General features: G+C 35.7%; 1 protein-coding gene across 4 annotated transcripts in view; it reads left to right on the plus strand.

Moving 5' to 3' along the window:
* The window catches only part of HACE1 (HECT domain and ankyrin repeat containing E3 ubiquitin protein ligase 1), a 95,048-nt gene that overhangs the window by 56,625 nt on the left and 11,066 nt on the right, over positions 1 to 27,357 (plus strand). For all 4 annotated transcript variants that reach the window (XM_065889228.1, XM_065889229.1, XM_065889230.1 and 1 more), the window contains 8 exons: positions 1,568 to 1,636; positions 1,883 to 1,970; positions 8,038 to 8,149; positions 8,241 to 8,338; positions 8,521 to 8,608; positions 12,722 to 12,871; positions 13,384 to 13,580; positions 22,577 to 22,708. In XM_065889228.1, coding sequence (XP_065745300.1) covers positions 1,568 to 1,636; positions 1,883 to 1,970; positions 8,038 to 8,149; positions 8,241 to 8,338; positions 8,521 to 8,608; positions 12,722 to 12,871; positions 13,384 to 13,580; positions 22,577 to 22,708 — 934 coding nt within the window. The remainder of the gene's footprint in view (positions 1 to 1,567; positions 1,637 to 1,882; positions 1,971 to 8,037; positions 8,150 to 8,240; positions 8,339 to 8,520; positions 8,609 to 12,721; positions 12,872 to 13,383; positions 13,581 to 22,576; positions 22,709 to 27,357) is intronic.

The raw sequence follows: 27,357 nt of genomic DNA on the forward strand, positions 1-27,357 counted from the left end.
CTTCTGGTGTATTTTCCCTCAGGTGGTGCCATTGGTTTCCACTGTGAGGCTATTTTACTCTGCTAGGTTAGGACACTTAGTCTAGGCACAACATACTGACACCGTGGTTACAGACAGAGGTCTCCCCTCCTCACCTACGGAATCTTCTCGTGCCTTGAGCCCAGAGCCTTTACTTGGGTTGCGGTAATAGCCTTGCTGTCCAACTCAGTTTCCTTAGCTCTCCTTGGCCTTGAGGCGAAGAGGATCCTCACACACATTAATAGTCATTCAAGGCCTTTATAATTAGTGGTCTCATCGGCTCATTAGACCATATATGGCCTTGATCATACTGCTCTGAGGAGATTGTTGGCAGCTGTGACCTTTTGGGTTGGATGTCTCAGGCAACACATGACAGAGGCAGTACGCAAAAGCACGTTGCTGCAAGGCAGATCCCCAGCAAGTGGTGCTCCTTTCCCAGATGATGTTACTTACCTGAGTTAGGTGGTGGTAAGCAAGCTGCAGCCAAAGGGCATTCCTCTTGGTTCCCTGCAGGGCAGTCCTGCAGTCCTGCTGAGTACACCAGTTGTTCTGTGTGCCAGTCTCCACCTATCAATAACCAATGTCGTGGCCGGACTGGCCCTTGTGATTCTTCATATGATTACAGGATGTCCTTCAGCAGTAACCATTGAAAACTTAGGGGGAAAAAAGTTTTTTTACTTATAGGACCGGGAAATTACATGGCACACCTGGGGCCACACAGCCAGGTCATCATGGGGGAGTGGGGGGAGAGAGAGATAAAGAGGGAAAGAGCACACACAAGCCTGGGGTCGAGGGCAGGGGACTAGGGTTTCGAGGGCTCACTATTGGTGAATTTAAACGTAAGAGTGGGAGTATAAAGCATGAGAAGAGAAAAAAACAAGTAGCCCAAATGGTCAGTTATCAAAATTAACCAAGATCTCTGAAACAAAGGAGACTCAGTGGGAGGCATCCTGGCTCTTTATCTAGTTGTGGGCCTGGCATTGTGTTTATTCGAGATAGCCATCTTTGAAGTGGATACTTCACCAGTCAAACCTTAAGTCAGACACTTGCATTACAGAGTAGAGAAAACCCAGTTATCTGGGCTTATGCTACATGCTTATTATTTCCTTTTCTGATAGATGAAGAAAAGCTATAATTTTAAAAATAATTGCAGAAATAACAATACTTTGCTGTTTTTGGTTGTTTTCTGATCTTTAGGATACTCATTGAACTGATCTGGAATTAGTACAGAATATTTGAGTTTTAAGCATCATTTATGTTATTAACATGTAGGATGGTGAATGTCACTTTCTATAGGATCATTTAACCATGTATTGGAAACATATAGACAGAGATGCTTAAAATTTCAAGGTTTTTAAAAAGTCACTTGTTTATATCATCTGTTAATGAAAAGTTATTATAAATTGACTAGGCATGCCTCAGATTCCATAAAGACCATCCAAACCCCATTTTTTGTGTGTGTAGAAGCCAGTCCAATTCAACACATAGTCACATTTGCCATATCACCAACTTTGGTCTGTGTGTTCTGATTGTTTTTTACCCCCCACAGAATGACTTCACCCCGTTTCATTGAATTTGTCTGCAAACATGATGAAGTTTTAAAATGCTTTGTTAACAGGTAAAGCTTTCTTGGTTTCATGGACTACTATTGTAGCCTTTTCTTTCTTTTCTTACGGTTTTTATCTCAACAGAAAAAATATTACTTCTGTTACTATTCAAAAAATGCTCAATGACAAGTACAAGTATAGTAGGTGTGGATTAATATGTATTTTTATTCTGTTTCAATATCTGTATATCTAAATTTGCATGTCACTTAATGCTACTCATCCTTCCCATCCATGTAAACAATGTGTTTTTCTTTTAGGAATCCGAAGATTATATTTGACCACTTTCACTTCCTCCTTGAATGTCCTGAACTGATGTCAAGATTCATGCATATCATAAAAGCACAGGTAGTGCTTTTTTTAATCTTGTTTTTAGAATGTCTAATGAATACTGTTCAGCTAATTTGAATACTGTTCAGTAATTATTATACTTGAGACCACCTGCTGTAAGTGGAGTGACATTACCTTATTCTTTACTTTAGTATATGGAGTTACATTAGTATGTAACTTTTGTATGAGGAGTAACTTTAAGAAATGTGCATTGAGTGCCTACTATGTGCAAAGACAACATGTTGCCACATTGCTGAAATGGAACACTAGTCCTATAAGGCTGATGGTCCTTGGGGATTTTATCCCCAAATACATTTGGGAAATATAACACATGCCCTGTTGGAGATTAATAAAACATATCAGCAGCTTGCTAAAGGCTTTGAGAAGCCCTTTGGTAAAAATAATAATTCAGCTTTGTTAGTCTTCCAAACTTAATTGACCTGAGAGCTTTCCCTGATGGGGGTTCATTCCATATATCTCATGTTTCATGAAACATGCTTGGGAAAAGCTTGTTTTGCTACTTAGCAGCTATGTGACTTTGGGCATATTTCTAACATCTTTGAGCCTTGGGTTCTTCATCTGTAAAACAGAGATAATGACACCAACCTCATAAAACTTCCATGGTGAATAATAAGTTTTAAATAGTGACTTGTATATATGTTCAATAAATGGTAGTTGTTTTGGAGATAGAAAGGATATGTTCTGTCTCCAAGGGGATCTTAATTCAGTCTAGCACGGGAGATAATAAACGTACCTGTAAAATACAGTAATTACAGTATGACCTGATTCTTTAGGAGTTTAAGGGAGGAAGAGCTTGCTTTTGGCTGCTGTAGTCAAGGGAGATTTCAAAGAGGAGGTGGATTTTAATCTAAAAAACATGCAAAATTTTGAAAGGAGTAAATGGGGAAGATGAACATTCTAGCCAAGATATGGGTCAGGACATATAGATGGAAAAGTGTATTAAAATACAGTGGGTTAAAGCAGAAATTTTGTGTAGGTGAGGAATGAGATGTAATTCTGGGAGGGTAGATTAGGGTTATACTGTATGGAACATTGATTGCCAGATTGCAGACTCTCCATTTGCTAGGCTGTCAGGAGCCACTAATAATTTTAGGAGAATGACATGATCCTGCAAAGTTTTAGGAAATAATTTGTCTGAAATGTAGGCTAGACTGGAGGTAATGGTTTGGTTAGTAGTCATAAGATAAAGGCTATAGATATTTTAAATTGTCTTCAGGGACACTGATCCTTTTAGAAATTAAAGAAAGCTAAGAACTAATCTTTATAAAATTATACACATGTATATAGGTCTCCTTTGGCATCTGTTTAATAATGATGATGTAAAAGATAAGGTAGTAGTAATAACTTGCATTTATTTAATGCTAACTTTATGTCAGGTTCCATACATGTTTTCACATAGATTATTTTATTTTTGTAACAATCATGTGAGATAGGTACTCTTTTACTGAAACCGGAGAGGTTAAGCAACTTGTTTAAGTCATTCAGCTACTAAGTGGGGGAACCAAAATTTAAAAGTCCATCTGGTTCTTAAGTTCATTTTCTTAATCTACACTAAATTACTCCATTCTAGGGTAAATGAGATTATAGGTGAAAGAAGCTTTTAGTTTTTGAAAGAGGTAGTTTGCTATATTTAATACTGTCTCTGCATTTCACTTCATTTTCCCTCTTCCATTCCTGCAAAAGCATCTGCATTAGCTACCCACCTTTTTGACCCACGGAGGGGGTTTTGTTGCCTGACCAGTGCGGGTGTCCACATTCATAGTGGTGGCCCAGTGAGGGGCTTGGACATGCTAAGGAGGGTGTTTGTGTAGAAGAGGAGCTCAGCACGGAGTATGTGAGTTGGCACGGTATATGGAGGATGTCCAGTGTGCAGGGTGGTGACAGTTGCTCAGAGTAATTTGACAAAGCTTGAGTGGGGTATAGGGTATCTATGCAGTGAATGGTCCGTGTCAGTGACAGAAGATTGATTATATATGAGGTGGGGCAGTTGATTGAATAAGTCAGTATAGTAAAGATAATGTGTCTCACTGTTGGAGAAAGTTCAAAAATGGAGGAAAACGATGAATCATGTACTATTGGATTGGAATTGGAGATATCACTGTGAACTTATAGTTTCCTATGTGGTTAGATAGATACAGCAAACCTGGCATCCATTTCTTGGTCTCTGAATACCATTCTCAATGAACGAGGGCCTGTTGGAGAAATGGCTAATTCAGAGAAAGTACAAGATGAGCCTGGATCGTCTTATTGTGCCAGAAAGTTGTGCAGAGAATTATGAGGTTATGTCAAAACGGTTCAGAACCAACTTGAATGGATTCTACTGGCCAAATCTGGAACAAGTTGAACATCAAAATAAATAATGATGGCAAAATATTGCAAATAAAATCAGAACCTGTAAGTCTATAGTGAAAGAATTAATGAATAAATGGAAAGTTTGATGAAGGGTGGAATATTTTTATAGTCTCAAAGTATCTCCTCTTAGAATGCTAACTAATTACAAAGATTAAAAAGGAACTTTACAGTGGAGAAGCTTGGCAGTGATCACAGCAGACATACCAGTGTGCCAGCTGATAGGATGCACTGAGAATATGGTGTCACTTCTTTGATATTCCTGTCAAAGATGCATACCCTGAATTTAATCATGAGAAATCATCAGACTAACTCTGAGAGACATTCTACAATATAACTGACCTGCAATCTTTAAATGTAGGTCATGAAAATTAAGAAAACACTGAACAGCTGTGCCAGAATGAAAGCGGACAACTGAACACAGTTCATGAGTCATTATGCTATATAGGACATTATATGGATCCCCGCAAAACTTGAAATGGGGTCTGAAGATTAGATATAGTAATATATCAGTGTCAATTTCCTGATTTTGCTGATTGTAAGCTGCTTGTATAGGAGAATTCTCTTGTTTGTAGGAAATACACACTGAAGTATTTAGGGGTAACTGGACATTGTGTTAGCAATTTACTTTCACCTTAGGGGAAAAAGAACACCCCATTGTACTATTCATGTTAGCAGTTTACTTTCACCTTAGGGGAAAAAAACCCCCACCATTGTACTATACTAAGAAATTTTCTGTAACTTGGAGGCAATTAAAAAAAGTAAAAACAAAAACAACTACCTCTGCTAAGGGATTGACTTCTTCTTCTGTTGGTGGTTTTCAGGTGGCCTGCTAGTTAAAGGGAGAGACATTTTGTATTGCTGTACAGATACTATTAAGAAGAGCCTCTGTAATCAGTCCTGTTTTGTGAATTATTTTATGGAAATGCAGGTACTCAGAAAGTTTACATACAGAAATGTGCTCTTTGGCTTTGTAGGTATATGGATGTGTGTGTGGATGTTTTGATCTTAACAGATAACTTACTAGCTTTTGAAGGTAGCATTTTGTACCTTTTAATGTTACATTCGAATTACTTTTAAAAAATTGCCACTTGTATTTATTTTCAAATGGTCCACATTTTCTATATGAAGGATAGAATTTAATATTTACTATCTTATAATGGCAGATAAGTTTACTGTCATTTAAAGTACTTATTCGCAATAATTTTTACGTTGTTGTGAGTGATAAGAACAACATCTATTAGCATTCTGGGAGTTGAGTATTTGCACAAATTACTTAACCTCTTGGTGCTGCATTTTTCTCTTCTATGAAATGGAGATGATAAAAGTCCCTTTTTCTCAGAGTGTTGTGAGGATTAAATGTGAAAATGCATGTAAAGTGCTTAAAATAGTACCTGGCTTATAGATGCTTTAATAAACGTTAGTTAATTTATGATTATTATTATTTTGTTCTGTATTTGCATTATTTCATTTAATCCTCAGAATTAGCCCTTGAAGTGGTATTATTTTCCCCATTTTACCGGTAGGAAAACTAAAGTTCTGAGAGGACTTGTAATTCCCCTAAGATCACAAACCTAGTAGTGGCAGATCTAGGATTTCAAACCATGTTTATCAAACTTCAAAGCCCATATTTAAATACATTAATTCTGTGTAATATTTTTTCTCTCCTCTTTTACCTAAGTTTTAGGAATAATCAGCATTAAAATTTCAAGCACTTAACATTCTAGCCTGTTTACTAAAAATGAAATATTTTATTTATATGACCAGTAATGAATATAACAACAGCAGCATTTTATTCAAAATGTGGAAAACTGCTAGAAGTATGGACAAAATTACACATTTAACTTTGGAAAAGGGAGCATTTACTCTTTTCTTATTGAAAGAACAGACATTAAAAGGCAAAAATTAATCTTGCACAGTTATTTTCATAAAAATATTTTTATTAAGAATTAATAAAAAGATGTTTAAGTCTTTTGAAGAAAACAAATGTTTAGTTTAGCTCAGATGAAGAAATGTACTGGTATCCTAAAAATTGCATGAGAGAGAACCTCTTTGTGGTGTTGGACATGAGTCGTATTTATCTCTTGAAACTTTTGGCTTTTGTGGTATTGCACCACCCTGGTTCTCCTTTGACTTTTCTAGCTGTGTGTATCATTTGCTAATAAGCAAATTCTCAATCCTGACCTGTGATCATAAACTTCTCTGTTCTTGGTGTTTGTCCCTGTATCTTTAATCTCTTGAACAAGGGACATTACCTTGTCTCCCATTTCAGCTTTGTTCATGACTCTCTTTCTAATGTCTCAACTGCAGAACGTTCTAGTATTTATTTCTAAGCTCTTAGTAGTTATATCCTAAGTAACCTTAAATTCAGAACATATAAAACCTCATTTGTTGTCTTCCACCAGTGCCTTCTAGGAGTGGGGTAGACGGTGGTGGTGCTGGGGTTCCCCCTCTAAGCTGTTTCTGATTTTAAGTTCTGCCCCTAGATATCTTCTTTTACTTTTCTTCTTTATTCAGAGGAGTAATGTCTTTCAGATTTACTTCATTGTTCTTCTTCCCTACCATGACCAGGACCGTATCAGTCTATATGTATTATTTCAACTGCTGCCTAGATGGCCTCCCTTTATCCTGGTACTACTCTCATTTTAATGAGTGCATTTACCATGCTATTCCTCTAGCCAAGTATCTTCAGTGGCCACTGTGTCTTTTACTTGATTCGAAAGATCCATAATTATGTCCTTGATTTACTTACAAAAACTTCCTTCTTTCAATATGTGTAGGGTTATGCCGGCGCCTTCACTGCATCTTCGGCGGAGACACAGTTTCTCCTTCTGAGCCTTTTTCCTTGTCTCCCTTAGCCTGGTGTGCTTTCTTTTCCTCCTGCTTGAGCAAGACCTACCCATCTTTAAGTCCTGGTTCAGACCAGGACCTCATGAAGCCTTTGTACTCCACTTATCTGCACAATCTCTGAATTCTTAGTGCACTGTGGTCTGTACTTCACTGTTTAGAACTTGATATCATTATGTGTTATATTGTTCCAATGTTATTCTCATCTCTTTAAGTGTATTAAACAGTTTTCAGCAATGAAATTTTTACATTTTACACATCCTAGGTACTCAATAATACTTTCTGATGAATAAAATTACAAATCACTTACAGTTTGCATATCTGGCAAAAGAACAAAAGGTAGAGACTTTATTTATTGTTCACGAGATCTTATTCTTCAGTTTTTAGGGTGGAGGAAGGGAAGAACAAAGGATAACAAATTCCTTTCTAGTTGCTGCATATATTCAGAGGATGGAAATTACAATTAGCCATAAAGATTATCTTCATAGAAAATTAAATGAACATGCAACATAATTTTTCTGGATGTGGAAATTCATTCTTACAAGCCTTCTTGGGTTTAAAAGAAATTGAGAGTGTGTTCAATTGTATGTCTGATATTGAATTCTTTTAATTTATCAAGTCTTTTCTGTTGATAATATAGGGAATTAAAAGAAATATGCTCTCTAGGTAGTCAAAGTGTTTCAGCTCAGATCTACCTTTTTGTGAATAGTGGATGCAATGTCAGAACCTTATCTGGAACTACTTATTATAAATAAAGGTCTAAGAATGATTATTTGTAGAAAGGGCATTTAGCATGCTAGTTAAGTAAATCTGACAGTTAAGTGACTGAAATACTGCTAACATATTTCACTGTTATTTGTTGGGGTAGCCATTTAAAGATCGCTGTGAATGGTTCTATGAACATTTGCATTCAGGACAGCCAGATTCAGACATGGTGCACAGGCCAGTGAATGAAAGTGATATCCTGCTAGTTCACAGAGGTATGTTTAACAAAGTGATGTGTGTGTGAGGCACAAAATACTAGTTATTGTAAATTTTAATATGTAAAATTAACCAATGCTACATATTTAGATTCTATTTTTAGGAGTAGCTGTGAAGTTGTGTCAAAAGCAAATTGTGCAAAGCTAAAGCAAGGAATTGCTGTACGGTTCCATGGGGAAGAAGGCATGGTGGGTATAAAAATAAGTGTTGTTAAGATCACTGTCTCTAAAAGATTGAAATGCCCTTCAGTAAAGTTTAATATTTAATTGATAATGGAAGAAATTTAATATAATTTTAATGTTATTATTATTTAGAAATAAATTTCACCATATATTTCTGTTGATACTTAATCTTATTTTCTTGAACTCAGGGTCAAGGTGTTGTGCGTGAGTGGTTTGATATTCTGTCTAATGAGATAGTCAATCCTGATTATGCATTGTTTACCCAGTCAGCTGATGGTAAGTTGTACAGTCTAGATGACTTTTTCTGTGAGTTGTCACATTTTCAGACTACTTCAGTGCATTTTATCCTTTGATTCCTATACTAGCCCTGTGAGCTAGGGTGGTTGGATATTCCCTTTTCATAGAAGAGGAAATTGAAATTCAGGGTTTTTGTTTATGTTAGCAGTTAATGAGTGGTAGGATCTTGAGTGGAACCTGACTCAGCCTAGCATTCTTTCCTCTGAACAGTTGGTTCTCAAATGCTTGTCTCAAGGACTAGTGCTGGCCTCAAGGAAGTTTTCATCAGTTCTTTGTATAAAATAAAACTAAATTTATTCAATTTAAGGATCATCCTTTAGTCTACCTTTCTTGAGTTAAAATTTCCTTTTATAAAATCATGCTAGTAGATGAACTTAAAAAAGATACAAGTCCGTGTTGGAAAAGTTAAAATTTGCTAACCCTATTTGAGTTTCCAACTCTTAAAAGTTATTGGTCATTAAAAACAAAGTCTAGAAATCATGGTGTGTTAAATCTTAACTTATAATCTGTTTGTTTATAGTAACTTTGTTTTCAGCCCTTTTAAAAGATTAAGACTTGGTAACTAAAAAGCTCTTATTTAACCATGTAATGCAAATAAAAACATCATTGAAATGATGTTTGCTACCTACTGAATTGTCATTTGATACGCTAAATGGCAATGGTTACCACCTCATTTGTATGATATACCTGAGAGTTCTTTAACTTAATAAAGACTTACATCCAAGTGAAGGTGGGATTTCAGTTTTTGAATGCTCTGTTCAGTTGCTTTTATTTCCTGAAAAATTTTTCTTTCCCAATGTTTAAATTCTCCTATAAGGAGAGAGTGTCTTATTAATTGTAGTTTCCTATTGTATCCAACCAAACCAGCAGCAAATCTCCATTGAATAAGAAGGATGAAAAAAAAAAAAAAAAAGAAGGATGACTGTATGAGAGGCAAGTGGGGGTGGGCTGCAGTGATGCTAGAGAACTGCAGATATTCACCTATGTGATGGGCTCCTCAGACACATTCAGTGTATTTGAAATTATTTAGGAATATGGGACTTCCTGCTTTAATTCTGTAACCTTTGATTCTTTGCTCTGAGATGAACTTAGTGTCATTGTGATTTTACGGCAATTATGATGAGGCCCTAGTTTTTTAGGCCTAATCTTTGCAGCAAGAGTTAGCATTAAAACATTGTATTTTAGATTTATTTCTTTTCTTTATAGTCCCTTATTCTGAGTTGTTTATTTAGTTTCATATCTGAAAAACAGATTTGGTGTGGAATCATTAGTTGAGGTGCTTATTCTGCAAATTTATGGCAGGTAATATGATGAAGCACATAGACCATAGTTTCTGATTCGTCCTTTTTGTAAGCCATGTATGTCTTCTCTTTGGGGCTGTAATATTAATAAAATATAGATGAAATATTTTCATGTTCTTATGTTTAGTTGACAAGAAGAAAATTACATTTAGGGTTCCTAAATGTGGAGAATGTTTGGATAGACCTAATGTATGTAGTAATTTCTTTAAAACTTGTTTTCTAATTAAATTAAGATGCTTACTATAGAGCAATAGTAGTGTAGTAGAGTGGCTAAGAGTTTGGCCTTTGGCACATTCCACTGAATGTGAATCCTAGCTCTGTCCCTTTTTCTGCTATGATCTTGTGCCAATAAATGTAGTATTTCTGGACCTTGATTTCCTTACTTGAATATGGTGATAACCTATGTTTTGTAATATAGTGGGAAATCAGCTGATGTGTAAAAATGGTTAGCCCAGTGCCTGGCACATAGAAATCAGAAGTAAATATTAGATGCTATTATTGTTATTTTTTAAAAAATATTTTTAAAAATTAATTTTATTCTTTTTTTTTTTTTGGCTGTGTTGAGTCTTCATTGCTGCATGTGGGCTTTCTGTAGTTGAGGCGAGCAGGGGCTACTCTTCATTGTGGTGCACAGGCTTCACACTGCGGTGGCTTCTCTTGTTGCAGAGCATGGGCTCTAGGTGCGTGGGCTTCAGTAGTTGTGGCACATGGGCTCAGTAGTTGTGGTTCGCGGGCTCTAAAGCACAGGCTCAGTACTTTTGGTGCACGGGCTTAGTTGCTCCGCGGCATGTGGGATCTTCCCAGACCAGGGCTCGAACCACCAAGGAAGCCCTATGCTATTATTACTATTCTGTGAAAATGATATTTTCTTACTGAATAGGGTTTTTCTGAGATGATGAAATGTCACAGTTTTATTGGTTTTGAACTTAAAACATGACATAAACTTTATATTCTATCCTAATTCACTTTCGAGCTAAAAATTATTATTCATTTCCTGAAGACCTTTTCCCCCGTGTGTTTCCTTTTTTTCTTTTGACTTCTCTGTATCTATTCTTTTTAATAACCCGAATTTCCCAGAAAGTACTTAGAGAAGGAATTATACACAGACCTAGGGGAGGAAATAGGTAAAAGTATTTCTGATTATTCTCAGAATATTGTATTTTTGGAATAATGGTTATGTTTGTCTTTGAAGTCTTTCTTCATCTCACAAAACTTTGTTTTGACTTTTTTTTTTTTTGGCTGTGCTGGGTCTTCATTGTGGCATGTGGGCTCTCTAGTTGTGGTGCGTGGGCTCCAGAGCTCGCGGGCTCAGTAGTTGCGGTGGGCGGGCTCTCCAGTTGTGGCACGTGGGCTTAGTTGCCCGCAGCATGTGGGATCTTAGTTACCCCACCAGGGATCGAACCCGCGTCCCCTGCATTGGAAGGCGGATTCTTAACCACTGGACCACCGGGAAGTCCCTGCTTTGACTTTTAATACCCAATCTTATATCATGACTGGGAATGATTCTCAAAAGGTACTTAACAGTGGATGACTAGCTTCATGTGGCCCTTTTAAGTCATTCAGCAATAAGCTTCCAAATGTGTACCTTGTATCTAAGTAAACTTACTGGTCATGGCAATTTAGTCCAGTGCCAGCACTGATAAATCAAAGACCAGCAAAGCACAAAGAGTTAAAATATGTATGCTCAATGGCCAAACATTTCACTTTCCAATACTTTCACTTTTCCTTTGTTTATTTATTTTTGATGCTATTTCATTAGATTTATCAGTCTTTCTATTTGCCCAGGTGCCTAGAAGAGAAGTAAATAGCATGAACTCAGTAAATATTTGTTGAATGAATGAGAGGTAGTGGTCACACAGAAAAAATAAGGAAGGTTATTTAAAGTTGAGATCTTGGTATTAGGTTTTTCCATTGCACTACATTTTTGTTTTTGAGACTTTCTTATTGTGGTAAAATATACATAACGTAAAATTTACCATTTTAACCATTTAAAAGTGTACGCTTCAGTAGCATTAAGTACATTCACCACTATCTTATTTCCAGACTTTTTTTTCATGTAACTGGAATTACCCTCCATTTCACTAGAGTTTGGCAATAGTCAATAACTATTGCTAATGCTGTTTTTACTTTTATACCTCAGTGGTACTTATTCAAACTTGATTATTTGTCAGGAGGAAAACAGTTGTACATTTAAAAATATTAGTTACTCTCTTGTAGTGCTCAATTCCTTAAGGAGCAAAATGGTAGTGAATACCTGCTACGCTGGGCATGTATAGGTGAATGAAACAATGTCTGCCCTAATTCATAGCCTAAGTAGTTATTTCCACACTGCCTGGGAAAACGTGTGTGTGTGTGTGTGTGTATGTATTTCTAGGATCTCTCTGACACCTCTTCCAACTACTTTCAGTGAAAAGTATTCTAAAATTTTCTCTCTGCACAAAGACTTATTCTGATAAGTATGTGTGAATTAATGATTAGTATTTCCAATTCCACTATTGTGTGTATGTATTTCTAGGATCTCTCTGACACCTCTTCCAACTACTTTCAGTGAAAAATATTCTAAAATTTTCTCTCTGCACAAAGACTTATTCTGATAAATGTGTGAATTAATGATTAGTATTTCCAATTCCACTATTAAATATTCCACAAAGAACTTTCTTCGCTGAAGAACGTTTATACATAATGTAACCTTAGCTTTGCTGAAGTTGTATGTGAACTAATTTACCTGCATTGAAATGATCTCTCTTATGCATGGTCTTAAAAATAAATTATTTTGTCTTTATTTTAATAGGAACAACTTTTCAACCTAATAGCAACTCCTATGTAAATCCCGATCACTTGAACTATTTCCGGTTTGCTGGACAGATCTTGGGATTAGCTCTGAACCATAGGCAGCTGGTGAACATTTACTTCACGAGATCATTCTACAAGCACATTCTTGGTATGGCTCCATTGTTATTTCCTTAGGCATTTATTTAAAGTGTTTTTCTTATAGGCTTTAGTGAAAATTAAGTAGATACATCGTGGCATTTTGGGTGAATAATTTTTGTTTTGATTGGAGACAGTCTGTGTATGTAAGGCATTTGGGGGCCTGAGGGAGAGAAAAAATAACCTACATTTTTGATTTAAAAAAGTTTTTTTTTCCATTTTAGTGTGTGTATGTTTATGCTAAAAATGCATTTTAATATGAATATACTTAAGAGAATTGGCACTTTTTAAAGTTTATAATAAGTTCCTGAATAGCTGTTTTAAAGAAAGGGTACATTGTAGAAATGTAAGCTTAAATTTACAGACTTCCAAATTCAGGAATTAACATTCATTTAAATCATGCTGTGAATTGGATTATATTTTGCAGTTTTACAGAGTATCTGTAGAGGGCAGTATTTCACCATTAAACAGATAAGGAAAGGCAGAAACATTTAGAATATAACTGCTGTATGTTTGCATTTTTAGGTATTCCTGTGAATTACCAAGATGTGGCATCCATTGATCCAGAATATGCCAAAAATTTGCAGTGGATTTTAGATAATGATATTAGTGATTTGGGTCTAGAACTAACTTTTTCTGTTGAGACTGATGTGTTTGGAGCAATGGAAGAGGTGCCTTTGAAACCTGGGGGTGGAAGTATTCTTGTAACACAGAATAACAAAGTAAGTATTTGAATTTTTACCTTAGCCATTGTTTGTAACTTAGCCCTGATAGTTTGCTAATTACTCTAAGTCTCCTAGCACTAGCCAGGAAAACTTTTACTGTTAGACTTTTGTAACATTTATAACAGATAAAATATTTAAATTAACTAAACTGTCAAATACCAGACTTCGAATTATAAAGGATCATTTCATTGTTGTGTTAGATATGCTGAGGCAGTTCCTGAAGCAGCCTAGAGCATCGTTCAGTTGATTGTGTAAGTTGGGCATCTGCATATCAAAACATTTGATTAGAAATATAAACTTACATCAATATCATATTTGCACTAGATCACTATTTCATGTTTTAGAAGTACGATATTAATAGTTTCAATAGAGAGAAGAAATCCCAGTGTTTAAACTTTGTACACACTTTTGGGATGCAGTAAATTCTACGGGACCTCTGAACTTGATCTTTTTTTAACTTTATAACTTGATTATTTTTATTTATTATTATATCTCCTGTTTGTACATATTTTTTTTTTTTTTTTTTTTTTTTTTTTTCTTTTTTGGTACGCGGGCCTCTCACTGCTGTGGCCTCTCCCCGGACGCGCAGGCCCTGCGGCCATGGCTCACGGGCCCAGCCACTCCGCGGCATGTGGGATCCTCCCATATCGGGGCACGAACCCACGTCCCCTGCATCGCAGGCGGACTCTCAACCACTGCGCCACCTGGGAAGCCCTGTACATATTTTTTAAAAACTTGGTGCACGTTTTAAATTACACTGTTGAAAGTTAATATTACTTTAATATATAATACAGCTTTATTTTATGTTTTGATAGATTATGTAGGAAATTGGGAGTCAGAAAATCTGGTTTTGGAATTCCAGTTCTATCACTTACCAGTAGCAACTTCTGGTAAAACAGGACTAAAACTTTTTTCCTTTCCTTTTATTGGATTATAATTCCAAGACAGCTTCAGAATCAGCTAACTTAAGAAATAATGTCCACTGAATCATTTTGTAGACTAGAGAGATAGTAAAATGTAGTTTGTTTTTTTTTTTAAAGCCAAAAGACTTGGCTGTGTTTTAACCTCTTTGAGCCTCAGTTTTCTCTTCTGTGTGCTTGGGATAATAATACCTCCCATACAGGAGTGGTACCAGCATTTTTTAAACTGAAAAACACAACACAAAAGTTAGTTTTTATTGGATAGTTTTCTATAAAAATAGGTTCCTAGGTTTCACTTATCTATAGGAATGAAGACCTAAATTAAGCTAGGTAATTTTACCTTTTGAAACTTAGATACTATACATATTTAAAAAAAAAAGAAATTTAGTTTTTGAATATAAAATCAGGACTGTTTTTTGTACATTTATACTTAGTAAAGTTTTAGTCTACCCTCTCATTTTACACATGAGGACACTGAAGCCTGAAGAGTTAATGGTAAAGCTGGGGCCAAAACCCAGGTCTCCTAGTTTCAAGTCTAAGGTTCTTCATCCTGTTAGTAAAAGTAATCACACTGAGGTAGATCTTACTTGATTTAATATAATGAGTCACGTTAAACTCTGGAAGATTAAAATAGTAAAATGCTTAAAATAATTTTTTGAATCTATATGAACTTGCCAGTGAATGGAAATTTTTATAAAATCTTCTAATTATTAGATTGTCCACCTCATAGTGCATTTATTATTTTATTTTACAGTGGCTACCTCCTCTCAATTAGGGGTAATGAAGTCATAAAATCTTCATTATAAGCAAGTGATTGCTTTTCATGAGAGAATCTCATACATGATTCCTATCTGTGAATACACTCTCTGGTGATTGGATTTGTCACTCCTCTCAGATATATGAAAAGTGGAAAGGCTCATTAACAATTGCATGGTAGATAGCTATATTTATACTTGTATCTCCTAACAGCCTCTCTTCCATATGACATGATTTTTGTTTCGATTTTTTAAAATATGTATTTTATTCTTTTGCATTTGTGTTTTTGTATTAAAATCTAGAAAGAAGGAAGATATTTAATAAATAATAACAAATAAGAATACACTTATATTGAGGCTTGATCGTGAGTCTAGCCTGAGGCTGGAATATTGCTGTAACATGAAAGAGCTTGGATGTTTTGTTTCTAAGTTTAGCACATTTTTATTTAACTATATTATTGACATTGTTTTGTTAATGACAGGCTAACTTTGATGATGAGGTTCAGTAATATAGAGGTAAAAGCAGGATCTCAATCACTAATATGTTAATTCTCAGCTTTTGTTTTTCTGGTACAAACATTTCTCACAATAAAATGAGCCTCTCATTTTTCTAATATTACTAGTAAAGGTCAAGTGTAATTGTATATCAAATTGTTGATGCTTAAGCATTTAATGTTTGTGCAATAAGCAACCTGATTTTTTAAAATTAAAAATCTTTAAAAACATAATAGCATCTTAAATTGATCACTTGATTTAGAATTGTTAAATTATTCAATTTACAAATAAAATTTTCAAACCGTGTTCTTTAGAGGTGTTATTGTTATATTTTAACATACATTTCTGTTACTCTAGGGTCAGCCTTTTACTTACTTAACTTCAGGTATAAAGTTATAATTGTCACATTTGGCGTCAACTTCAGAATTTCTAGGCATATTGAAGCTTAAGTGACTTGCCAAGCATGTTAGAAAGAAAAAGTCGATGTAAGCTAATCTCCACATGGGGGAGTCATTTATTCCTAAGTTTTATTGAAAGGCTTTGGTAATTGTAGACTGAAACCAAATAGATAAAATACCTTTGTTTAAAAAGAAGTATATTAATAAATACAAGTAATGTAGGCAGAACAGTATATATTCCATATTTGAAATAAAATTCTCTTTTAAATTCAATTTTATATCTGTCAATGATTTGTTTTAAAATCTAGAGGAAAAAATAAGATCACTTGGTTTCACTTTAGAAAATGGCTGAATTACCAGGAGCTGAACATTTACATTTAAATAGTATTTTCAGCATTTTAACAAGTTTTGCTTTAACTTTTCACTTTCACTTTTAAATTCTTGACCAAACGATAAAATTGTGGAACCATAAAACCTTAAGTTAGGAGTGACATATTTTTGCTAGACCTTCAGTTCTAGCTCTTAGTACTGAAGAGTAAGCTCCGTGGCTTTTAAGTGTTAACAACACTTTTACCATACTAATCATAAAGTTCATTAAGTCTGGGAGAGAACAAAATGGGGGGGTGAGATGGGACAGATATCAGGGAATGGAGGAGGTGGCATGGAAGTTGAGTTATAGAGGAGAAGCATTAAGTGGTCAGATAGGAGTGAGGAAGGGGAGAAGGACATGTTCTGGGCTTATAGAAGGGCACAGAGATGGCAGAGCATGGTCTGTTTGGGGAACCACAGGTAGGTCAGAGTTGTAGATCTTAGCGTAGATTGCAAAGTAAATGAGTGGGAAAAGATAAGGTGGGAGAGGTAGACAGAGACCAAATTCTGAAAGACTTTGCATCCACAATTAGAAATTTGAAAATTATTCTGAAGGCTTAGGGATGATTGCAGATGCTGTAGAGGGCACTGACATGACTGAATTTATGTTTTTTAAGAAAAACAACACCAATCTCAGCTTGGAGTGTGAAGAATGGGTTGAAATGGGGCAATATTGGAGTCAGGGCAACTGATAGGTGATTGTGGCGTTGCTCTGGGGAGCATGCATGAGTGATTTTATAAGACAGTGGCAGTGAGGATGGAGAAAATGAGACATCTTTTGAGGATGTAGAATTTGTAGAACATGGTAATCAGCTGTTTGGGAAGGTGAAAAAGAAGAAAGACTCCAGGATGAGCCACTTAGGTGGATGGGCTCTAGAATGATGGGTGGTGGTGTCATTCTCCTAGTCATCAACCTCATCACATCAGTTGTATTCTCTAGTGATGATAATAGCCACTGCCTATTGAGTACTTTGGGTATATTTCATTTATTCGAGTTGTGTTCTTTATGCATTTCTCATTTACTATAACAGCCTTTTGAGATAGTTATTTCTATTCATTCAGTGTGGGAACAGCTTTAATAATAAAAGCGTCTTACATGTATTAGGTGTTTATAATGTGCTAGGCACTGTTAAAAGTGCTTTATGTGTATTAACTTACACTTAAACAATCCTATGAGGTATAGATACCCCTTTCTACAGGTGAGGAAACTGAAGCATAGAGAGGTTAAGTAGCTTTCCTCCAAATCACAAGACTAATAAGTGGTGGTTTTGAATCCAGACAGTCTATAAATTTCAAGCCTGAGCTTGTAACTATGACACTATATTTCTTTAGAATATAGACAGACAAATAACTGTCTAAGGGCTCAAAATTGGTAACTGGTAGACCCTCAGTTTAAATCGAGGTCTGTATGGTTGTGTAACTGCTGGGCCTCTCATATACTAAGGCACTGAATATGAACAAGGTAGCAAATACAAATTTAGTGTGTTTTCCCAATTTATGGTTAGCAAAGGGCAAGGATGGGGAGGGAGGGATAAATGAGGAGTTTGGGATTAACAGATACATACTACTATATATAAAATAAACAACAAGGACCTACTGTATAGCACAGGGAACTATACTCAATACTTGTAATACCCTGTAATGGAAAAGAGTATGAAAAAGAATATATATATATATATATATATATATATATATATATATACACACACACACATATATATGTAACTGAATCACTTTGCTGTACATCTGAAACTAACAAAGCATTGTAAATCAACTATAGTTCTATTTAAAAATTTAATATGTTTTCCTCCATTTCATTTTTATTTGGTTAATACCTTATATTTTATTGCTAGTTTAATTTGATTTATTTCACATACAAGCACATTTGATACCCATCCAAGTACAAAATACAAGCTTGTCTATATAGATTATTGACTTAAAGTGGATTCCTATGTGTATCTTCAGAAAAGTATACTATGAGAGATCTTTTTATTACTCTGAAAACTTTTAAAACAGTTTAGGTCTAAGGTTCTCCATATTGAGTGTATGTATGTATTTTTAGATTGGGTTTTAAATTATCTTTAGTATCTTTTTGTCAATGAAGGAGGACATACTTTCCTCTGCATTTTAGTCGGTATATTCTAAAAATTCACTTTAAAAATCACCAAACCCGGGGCTTCCCTGGTGGCGCAGTGGTTGAGAGTCCGCCTGCCGATGCAGGGGATACGGGTTCGTGCCCCGGTCCGGGAAGATCCCACATGCCGCAAAGCGGCTGGGCCTGTGAGCCATGGCCGCTGGGCCTGCGTGTCCGGAGCCTGTGCTCTGCAACGGGAGAGGCCACAACGGTGAGAGGCCCGTGTACTGCAAAAAAAAAAAAAAAAATCACCAAATCCTTGTAATGGTAACCTGAAGAGTCACTATTTTCAATGACTGAATTTGTTCTACGGAAACTGATGTAATAGGATTTTTATCAGACTATCAGTCTTTATAACTAATTAGTGACCTTAAAAATAAGAATATATTGGTAAAGGATAAGTTATTAGAAAATGTTACATTGTAAAAATGTGCGTCTCTTTTTTCTTATATCTACTTATTCCTGCAGAAGAAATCTGGTATCCTTTGAGTTTTCAGTGGAGAAATTTTCAGTGAAAACTCTTACATACCAGAGCAATAATAATCAAGTGGATAAGCCCAGGAAAGAAGCTTTTATTACTAAAGCATTTATATTCAAACAGTGAATTGAATTATGCCAGTCATAATGCCATTTTAAACTATTAATTTAAAAGTAAAAATAACTTTCAAACAGTTTTACAAGTATGTCCAAGTTTATCAGCTTACTTGGGATAAGAACATTTTGCTTTCACTATTAAAAGTTAACTATTAGTTAAGTTAACATGATATATATGTATATATATATATCTTTCAAAAATCGTGAAAAAAATTTTCAAGAAGAAAAATACCTTCAAAAAAAAGGTGTCAATCTTCAATGTTACCACCACTCCTCATAAGAAGACATAATTTAGATTCAAAGCCTGAAAAGAAGTTAAAATTTTAAGGAAGATTTCCAAGGGGTGATATTATTCATTGCACACATTCAGAAGACTAGGAGATAATTAAAACAAAATGTTTCTGTAACTAGACATGCAATTTAACTGGAACGTAATATCTGAAAGTTGAATCTCAATCTTAGTGTTTTTATTTTTCCCTTGGCACTTATTCTTTGCTTACCTATCTTATATCAGTGATGAGGCTCAGAGGTTGAGCTAGGAAAAAGTTGCTAAGGCTCTTTTTTATTTTGTTATCTCTATGCTGAGGCTTTGTAAGTTGAAAGCTTTCTATAAACATAACTATTTCACCAGAACAGGTACTAACTCAGATTCTTTAGTATAGTTATTTCTCCAATTTACTTCTGTGGCATCTGGTATTATCCTATGCCCTCAAAGAATTAACAGTACAACTCAGGTGGGAGCACGTATACACCTGTTGGGGATAAAAATACCCCCCACACCCAAGTTATATCATCTCTTTAAATACCTTAGAATGAAGTGGGATTTTAGGTTTCCTTTATATTTAATGTTTATTTGAGCAACTCTTTATGCCAGTGTTTTGTGGACTGATTGTCATCTACATGTTGACTGTTTCCTTAGAGCATTTAAGGTATTTGATGTAGTTACTCAAGGGCATGAAGTGTGTGGATGAGTCACTCCGATGCCTTCGTAGGTGGTGGGAATGCAACCAGTGTATTTCTGTACAGTATGAACCGTCAGAATGTTAGTGTATGATAATAGTGGATGTTCATAGTAATAATTGTGTCATCAAGAACACGTTAATGTGTGTTATTCTCTCTGAGAATGTGCTCTTTAAGGAGGCAGGGAAACATTTTAGAAGCAGCTGGATTCAGATTTTTTCTCTTAAACACAATTGTCTTTCAACTACCTGGAAAACTTACTTTACTAAACAACTCAGGAGACTTTGTGATGGCTTGGATTTTATTTTACTGAGAAATAATTAGACCAAGATTTGTCCATATTTAAATTAACTTAATGTGGAGACTGGTATCTGGAGGAGCTGATTTTTCACAAATTGATATCTAATAACTGTGGGCCAGAGCTACAAAAATAAATGTGGGAAATAATATTAGAGGGGACATTAGTATATTTGTGAAATTAATTTTTAAAAATAGAATGTATGAGGAAATAATAGGAATTAATTGATAGAAAATGTGTACTATTCTGATAAATATGGAATACAATGGCAAATTAAAATAAAGTGTACTTGAGCAGTTCATGCTTCATAATTTGAGGTCTTGAATAATTATTAGTGAATAGTACCTTAAGATTATAAAAGCAAAACATCTTGAGAGAAATATATAATTATTAATGAATGAATGGAGGAGAAAAATTCTAGTATGTTCATTAAGCAGTTTAGTTAGAACAGACATCAGTTAAAAGATAATCACGTGTTAATGCTGAAATCATTGCTGGTTATTACTTGGAAGTGTGTTATATATATTATTTTTTTAGATTGGATCCTGAAAATTTAGTTTGTGTTTCTGTTTGATTGTTTGGCACACATTTCTATTTCCCTCTCTCTAGTAACTACCTGGATGTAACTTGTAGAAACTGATTAATTCCTATACAATGGAGAAAAACCTTTGGGCGGTTGGGAGTGGGATTTGGGGTGGGAGTAGATTGAATAGCAGAGACGGTAGCTTTCCCCATGCCAGATTGCAGAAGGAGCCGTGCAGGGCTTGGGGAGAGCTGTGAGTAATCCATTGTGACAATTCTGTAGGTCTGAGATGTATGGAGAATTCATAGCCGGAATCATGTATAACTTGCTGGCTCAGTGCCTGACGTTTTTTTGGCAGGGGGAACAGAGTGCATCAGATTAGTGCCAAAAAAAAGAAAATATTAAAGGAAGGGGCCTAAAATAGGTTTTCTCCCTCTGTGTTTAGAGCATTCATTCCTGGGAGGTGAGAACCATATACAGCATATTGCTTTTAACTCTCAAAGTTTCACTTAGTTGTAATTTAAAATATATGAATAATGACAATGGTAGGGTTTATATACAGAGAGTGATGATAATTCATTTTGTTTGAGCCAAAATACATTTTTTTAGTTAAATTTTAAGAGACACTGTTCTAGATGATGGTGATGTGTATTTTAAAAGAAAATGTGTGAAAATAGGTTACCTTAACTCAGAATCAAATAGGCTACACTTAAATGAGTCTTTTTATCAGGTTCTAAGTGTGTTTTAAATGAATTTGTAGAATGTATGCCTTCATCACATTATTTGTTGAACACTTACAAAGTGACAGCCTCTTTTTTAAGAGCTGAGGATATATACTGGTAAACAAAACAGAGCCCCTGCTTGCAGAGAGATTACAGTCTAGTAAGAGATTTCAGTCAGAGAAACCAGGAAGTATACAGACACGGAGGCCTGAGCAAGCTTGTATTTGGGGGATAGAGTGAGGGAGCAAAGGGGAAAGTGGAAGGAAATGAGATGAGAGAGCAAGGCAGAGGCTGGGTCATTTCGGGCCTTATGGACTAGGAAAGGAGTTTGGACTTCAATCCAAGTGTCATAGGAAGTCATTGTAGGGTTTTGAGAAGGAGGGTATGTGATCTGAATTATATATAAAAAATCTATACGTAATTTTAAAAAGTCACTCTGGTGTGGTGAAGAAGCAGTAACAGAGGCAAACAGAGGCAGCAGTGATACCAGATGTTGCAGTAATCCAGGTGAGAGATGATGACGGCTTGGACCAAGGTGCTAAAAGTGGAGGTGGTGAGACAAGGTCTGATTGAGAATGTTTTTTCAGGTAGATCTGATAGCACTTGCTGATAGAGGGTGTGAGAGAAACCTGGGTGATTGATTCTTAGGATTTTGGCCTAAACAGGTTAGTGAATGGTAGATTACTGGTTTGCTGAGGTGTATGAATATTTCTGCCAAATTAATTCTAAACCTTTACCTCTTAAATGAGAAATGATTATATCAATAATGTCTTAAGTACGTGAAATTAAAAAGAAATCATCACAGAAACTTTTTTTTTTTAATAGGCGGAGTATGTCCAGCTTGTCACTGAACTTCGAATGACAAGAGCCATTCAGCCTCAGATTAATGCTTTTTTACAGGGCTTTCATATGTTCATTCCACCTTCCCTCATACAACTTTTTGATGAATATGAATTGGTAAGGAAAAACATCAGTTCTTTTTTTAAAATTATTATTTATTTTTGGCTGTGTTGGGTCTCCGTTGCTGTGCGCCTCTAGTTGGGGCGAGTGGGGGCTACTCTTTGTTGTGGTGCTCGGGCTTCTTATTGCGGTGGCTTCTCTTGTTACGGAGTGTGGACTCTAGGCCCGTAGGCTTCAGTAGTTGTGGCACACAGGCTTAGTTGCTCCGCGGCATGTGGGATCTTCCCGGACCAGGGCTTGAACCCGTGTCCCCTGCATTGGCAGGTGGATTCTTAACCATTGCACTACCAGGGAAGTCCCAAACATCAGTTCTTTTGTTGTTATGCAACACAACACAAAACTCCAATGGATGTAGTTTAGAAATAATTTTGGAGCACAGTGATGAATGGAATAATGTAGAAGACATTATGGTTTAATGTTGATTTTTAGGGAGGTATAAGATTTGTGATTGTGCTTCTCTTAAGGTTAATAACCAGATTAGCAATTTCTTAATGTGGAATGGAGTGAGCTGGTGATAAAGAAAAATGTAATGTATTTCCAAAGTGTTCTACATGGGAGATGTTGAAGGCCAATCTTCCCAAAAGCAATATTCACATTATTTCTAAATTTTTTGTTTGGCTGTATGAGGTAAAGGATACTGATAGTAACTTCGTGTACCTTTTATTTTTTCCAAAAAGAAAAATTGACTGAGGGATTTTCTTGTATTTCTGTTATCTTCTCCAGCTTCTTATTTCATCATGTATATAATTTTATAATTTTCCATTTTAACCATGTATGGAGTCCACTGTCTTTGCTGGCCCCTAGTCTCTAATGAATGTTTTGTTTTGCTTCTTTGATTTGCTTGCCCTTTACTGTGATCTAACAGGATTTCTGATTTTATATGAATTATGTCTGCATTTTCCCCCATTTCCTTTTTTCTCTTTTATTTTTGGTAATAAATTATTTGTAAGCTCTTTGAGTTGTCTAACTCCTTAATAAAACCACACAATATTTTAAATAGAGTATGGCTGCTTTCTTAGTTTGGAATAATAAATTTTAGATTTGGAATAAAAAAAATTTATAATTTGGAATAATAAATTTTAGATCAGTGGAAAAGTGTCCTTTGGCTTTTATTCTGTCTCATAAAATGAGTTTCACCCTATGCCTTTCATTTTAATATATGAATAAGTACATTGGTGTGTACCGTACATTGGTGTGTACCGTACATTGGTGTGTACCGGTTAATTTTACATATACCAGTATTTTCAATTTATCACTCATAGTATGTCTTAGTATAGTAGTGGACAAAATTTGCTAAATAATGTTGAAGTCCATGGTGACTTAGTTTCTCTAAATGTCAGTTTTGAGGTTTTTTTGTTGTGTTTTTACGGTTAAGATGAATGGTTTTATTTAGCATAGACTTGTCTAGTTTTTGTATAACCATAAAAGTTACTATTTTTAGTATTTAAAAATGGAGGAGTACTTATGAATTGGTAAGCAGAAAATTACATTATTTTCTGGACCTATGTATAAAAAACAAATAACTGACAAAAACTTTGCTTCATAATTTACTGATACTGAGTTTAATGAAACTTTTTATTGAACTACAATATACATGAGAAAAGTACATACATCGTAAATGTATAGCTTGATGAATTTTCACAAACTGTATACACCCATGAAACAGCACCCAGATCAAGAAACTGAGAAATCCTAACACCCCAGATCCCTCTCATGTCCTCTTCCAGTCACTCGGACCCCTCATGGGTATCCACTCTCCTGGCTTCTAATAATACAGACTAGGTTACCTGTTTTTGAACTTAATGTAAATGGAATAATCACCTAGAATATATCTGACTTCCTTAGCACAGCTTTTTGTTTGTGAGAATCATATGTATTATTGCAAGCAGTTGTAATGTGTTCATTTTCATTGCTCTGTAGTACTTCATTGTGTTAATATACTTTTTTTTTTTTTTGTCTTTTCTACTCTTGATGGACATTTGGTGGGTAGTTTTCAGTTTCAGGCTATTGTGTAGATTATATATCTTGGAGTGGAATTGCTGGGATTTAAGGGGTGCATTTATTCCATTAGGGTAGATACTAGCAAGTAGTTTTCCAAAGTAGTATGTCAGTTTACACTCCCACCAACAGGTTATGAGAGTTCTGGGTATTCTGCATCCTAAACAGCATTGGATATTTTTGTCTTTTTTATTTTTACCATTCAGGTGGAATAGTAGTGGTACTTCCTGGTGATTTTAATTTGTATTTCCCTGGTATTGAGTGTGGGATTGAGTGTGTTTTACATGTTTATTGGCCATTTGTATACTCTGTTTTTGAAGTGTTTATTCAAGTAATTTGTCCATTTTTCTGTTGTGTTTTCTGTGTTTTTTAAAACACCGATTTGTAGGAATCTTTATATATTCTTTATAGGAGTCTTTGTTAGATATATGTATTATGAAGATCTTCTCCTACTCTGGTGTCTTTTAACCAATAAAAGTTTTTAGTTTTAACGCAGTTCAGTTTATCACTTGTTTTTTCTCTTCCCTTTTTTTTTTTTAAATGAATGGAGCTTTTTGTGTCCTGTTTAAGAAACTTTCTTATTCCAAGGTCATGAAAGTGTTTTCCTGTATTTTCTTCTGAAAACTTTATTCCTTTGTCTTTTATATTTAGGTTTGCTACTGTTAAGTTTTTAATTGTGGTTCTTACATTAGAAGTTAGTTCAGGATTCCTGGTCTGTCTTCTACTCTGGCTTTACTAAGTTGAGCTGATTCAGATGGTGGGATTGTTTTGGAAGAGCAGTGTTGTTGGCATGACACTTAACTTATGCAGTGATGATAATTATTAGTATTAAACACTTAGTATTTGCCAGGTACTTCATGTGTATTAACTTTTAAAACCTTCACATCAGACCCCTGAGGTAACTTATTATTCCCATTTTACAGATGAGAAAAACTAGGCCAAAGAAGGTATGGGACTTGCTCATGTTCACAGAGTATATGTTACAGCCAGACTGAACCCATGGTCTCTGACCATAGCCCAGTCTCTCTTCATCAGTATTGCCTCTCAGTGGCGTGCACTATATAAGTAGGACTTGGTTTTAGAACCTTTGGTGTGACTTTGTGTCTTTCGTAGGAAAGGGCTCTGCTACACTGGGATAGAAAACGTTTTTAAAAAGTTGGTGCAAACATCTAAGCTAGATGTTCATCAGAGTTAAAGGATACTGGTTAGATTCTAGAGTTTTAGTGAAAAGAAGGTATCCAGTAGCATCAGTGTCCTTAACTGGATGTGTATTCGTCCATTTGTGGATAGAACGCAGTCTCAAGTCAAGAGGTGATCATCAGGTTCAAAAATGGTGACAACTGGGCTTCCCTGGTGGCGCAGTGGTTGAGAGTCCGCCTGCCGATGCACGGGACACGGGTTCGTGCCCCGGTCTGGGAAGATCCCACATGCCGCGGAGCGGCTGGGCCCGTGAGCCATGGCCGCTGAGCCTGCGCGTCCGGAGCCTGTGCTCCACAACGGGAGAGGCCACAACAGTGAGAGGCCCGCCTACAAAGAAAAAAAAAAAATGGTGGCAACATTTTGTGATTACTGTATCTATAACATTATTACAGTTGAGGGGTTCCTCAAATGTCTGAGGGACTCTCCTGCCATACTGTGTTGCTTATGAGTTTATCCATGGTGGTACCAGGATATTAAAACACTGAGTCATGTAAATTCTAGGTAAGCTAAGAGCTGTGAACACCTGCATGACTCAGTTTCTGACTATTAGTTTATGGGTTATATATGTTGTACCTAATTCCAACAGACCAATTCAGTTATTTTGTCACTTCCCTGGTGGTCCAGTGGTTAATATTTTTGCCTTCCAATGCAGGGGGTACAGCTAAGATCCCACATGCCTCAGGGCCAAAAAACCAAAACATAAACAGAAGCAGTATTGTAACAGATTGAGCAAAGACTTTAAAAATGGTCCACATCAAAAAAATCTTAAAATAAATAGGGGCTTCCCTGGTGGCACAGTAGTTAAGAGTCTGCCTGCCAATACTAGGGGACACGGGTTCGAGCCCTGGTCTGGGAAAATCCCACATGCCGCGGAGCAGCTAAGCCCGCGAGCCACAACTACTGAAGCCCGCGCACCCAGAGCCCGTGTTCTGCAACAAGAGAAGCCACCACAATGAGAAGCCCGTACACTGCAATGAAGAATAGCCCCCGCTCGCCACAACTAGATAAAATCTCGCACGTAGCAACAAAGACCCAACACAGCCAAAAACAAATAAATATATAACTTTAAAATATATATATTAAAAAAATAATAAATTATTGATTGGGATTTAAAATCTTTTTGTTATATGCGTATGTACTTTGTATTGTGGACTTCCCATTTCATCTGTTTTCAGTCAGTTTAATAACTTTTTTTGCCCAGGTGTTAAATGGGAATAATAAAGATCTTTTGTCCTCTTCACAAAGTCATAACATATGATGTTCATGAAATGCTTCAGATTTCTTGAGAGAATATCGTCTCACTCATTTTTATTCACAATTATTAACAATGAAAGCATACTTAATATTATTAAAAGCTTATCTTCAGCCTAGAAAGGAAGAGCATTAAACTCATGGGTTGTAAGAAACATGTAACAATCATCCATATTCCTTTTGGCAGATCTGTGTCA

Source organism: Phocoena phocoena, chromosome 12 (assembly GCF_963924675.1).
Source record: "Phocoena phocoena chromosome 12, mPhoPho1.1, whole genome shotgun sequence".
NCBI lineage: Eukaryota > Metazoa > Chordata > Mammalia > Artiodactyla > Phocoenidae > Phocoena > Phocoena phocoena.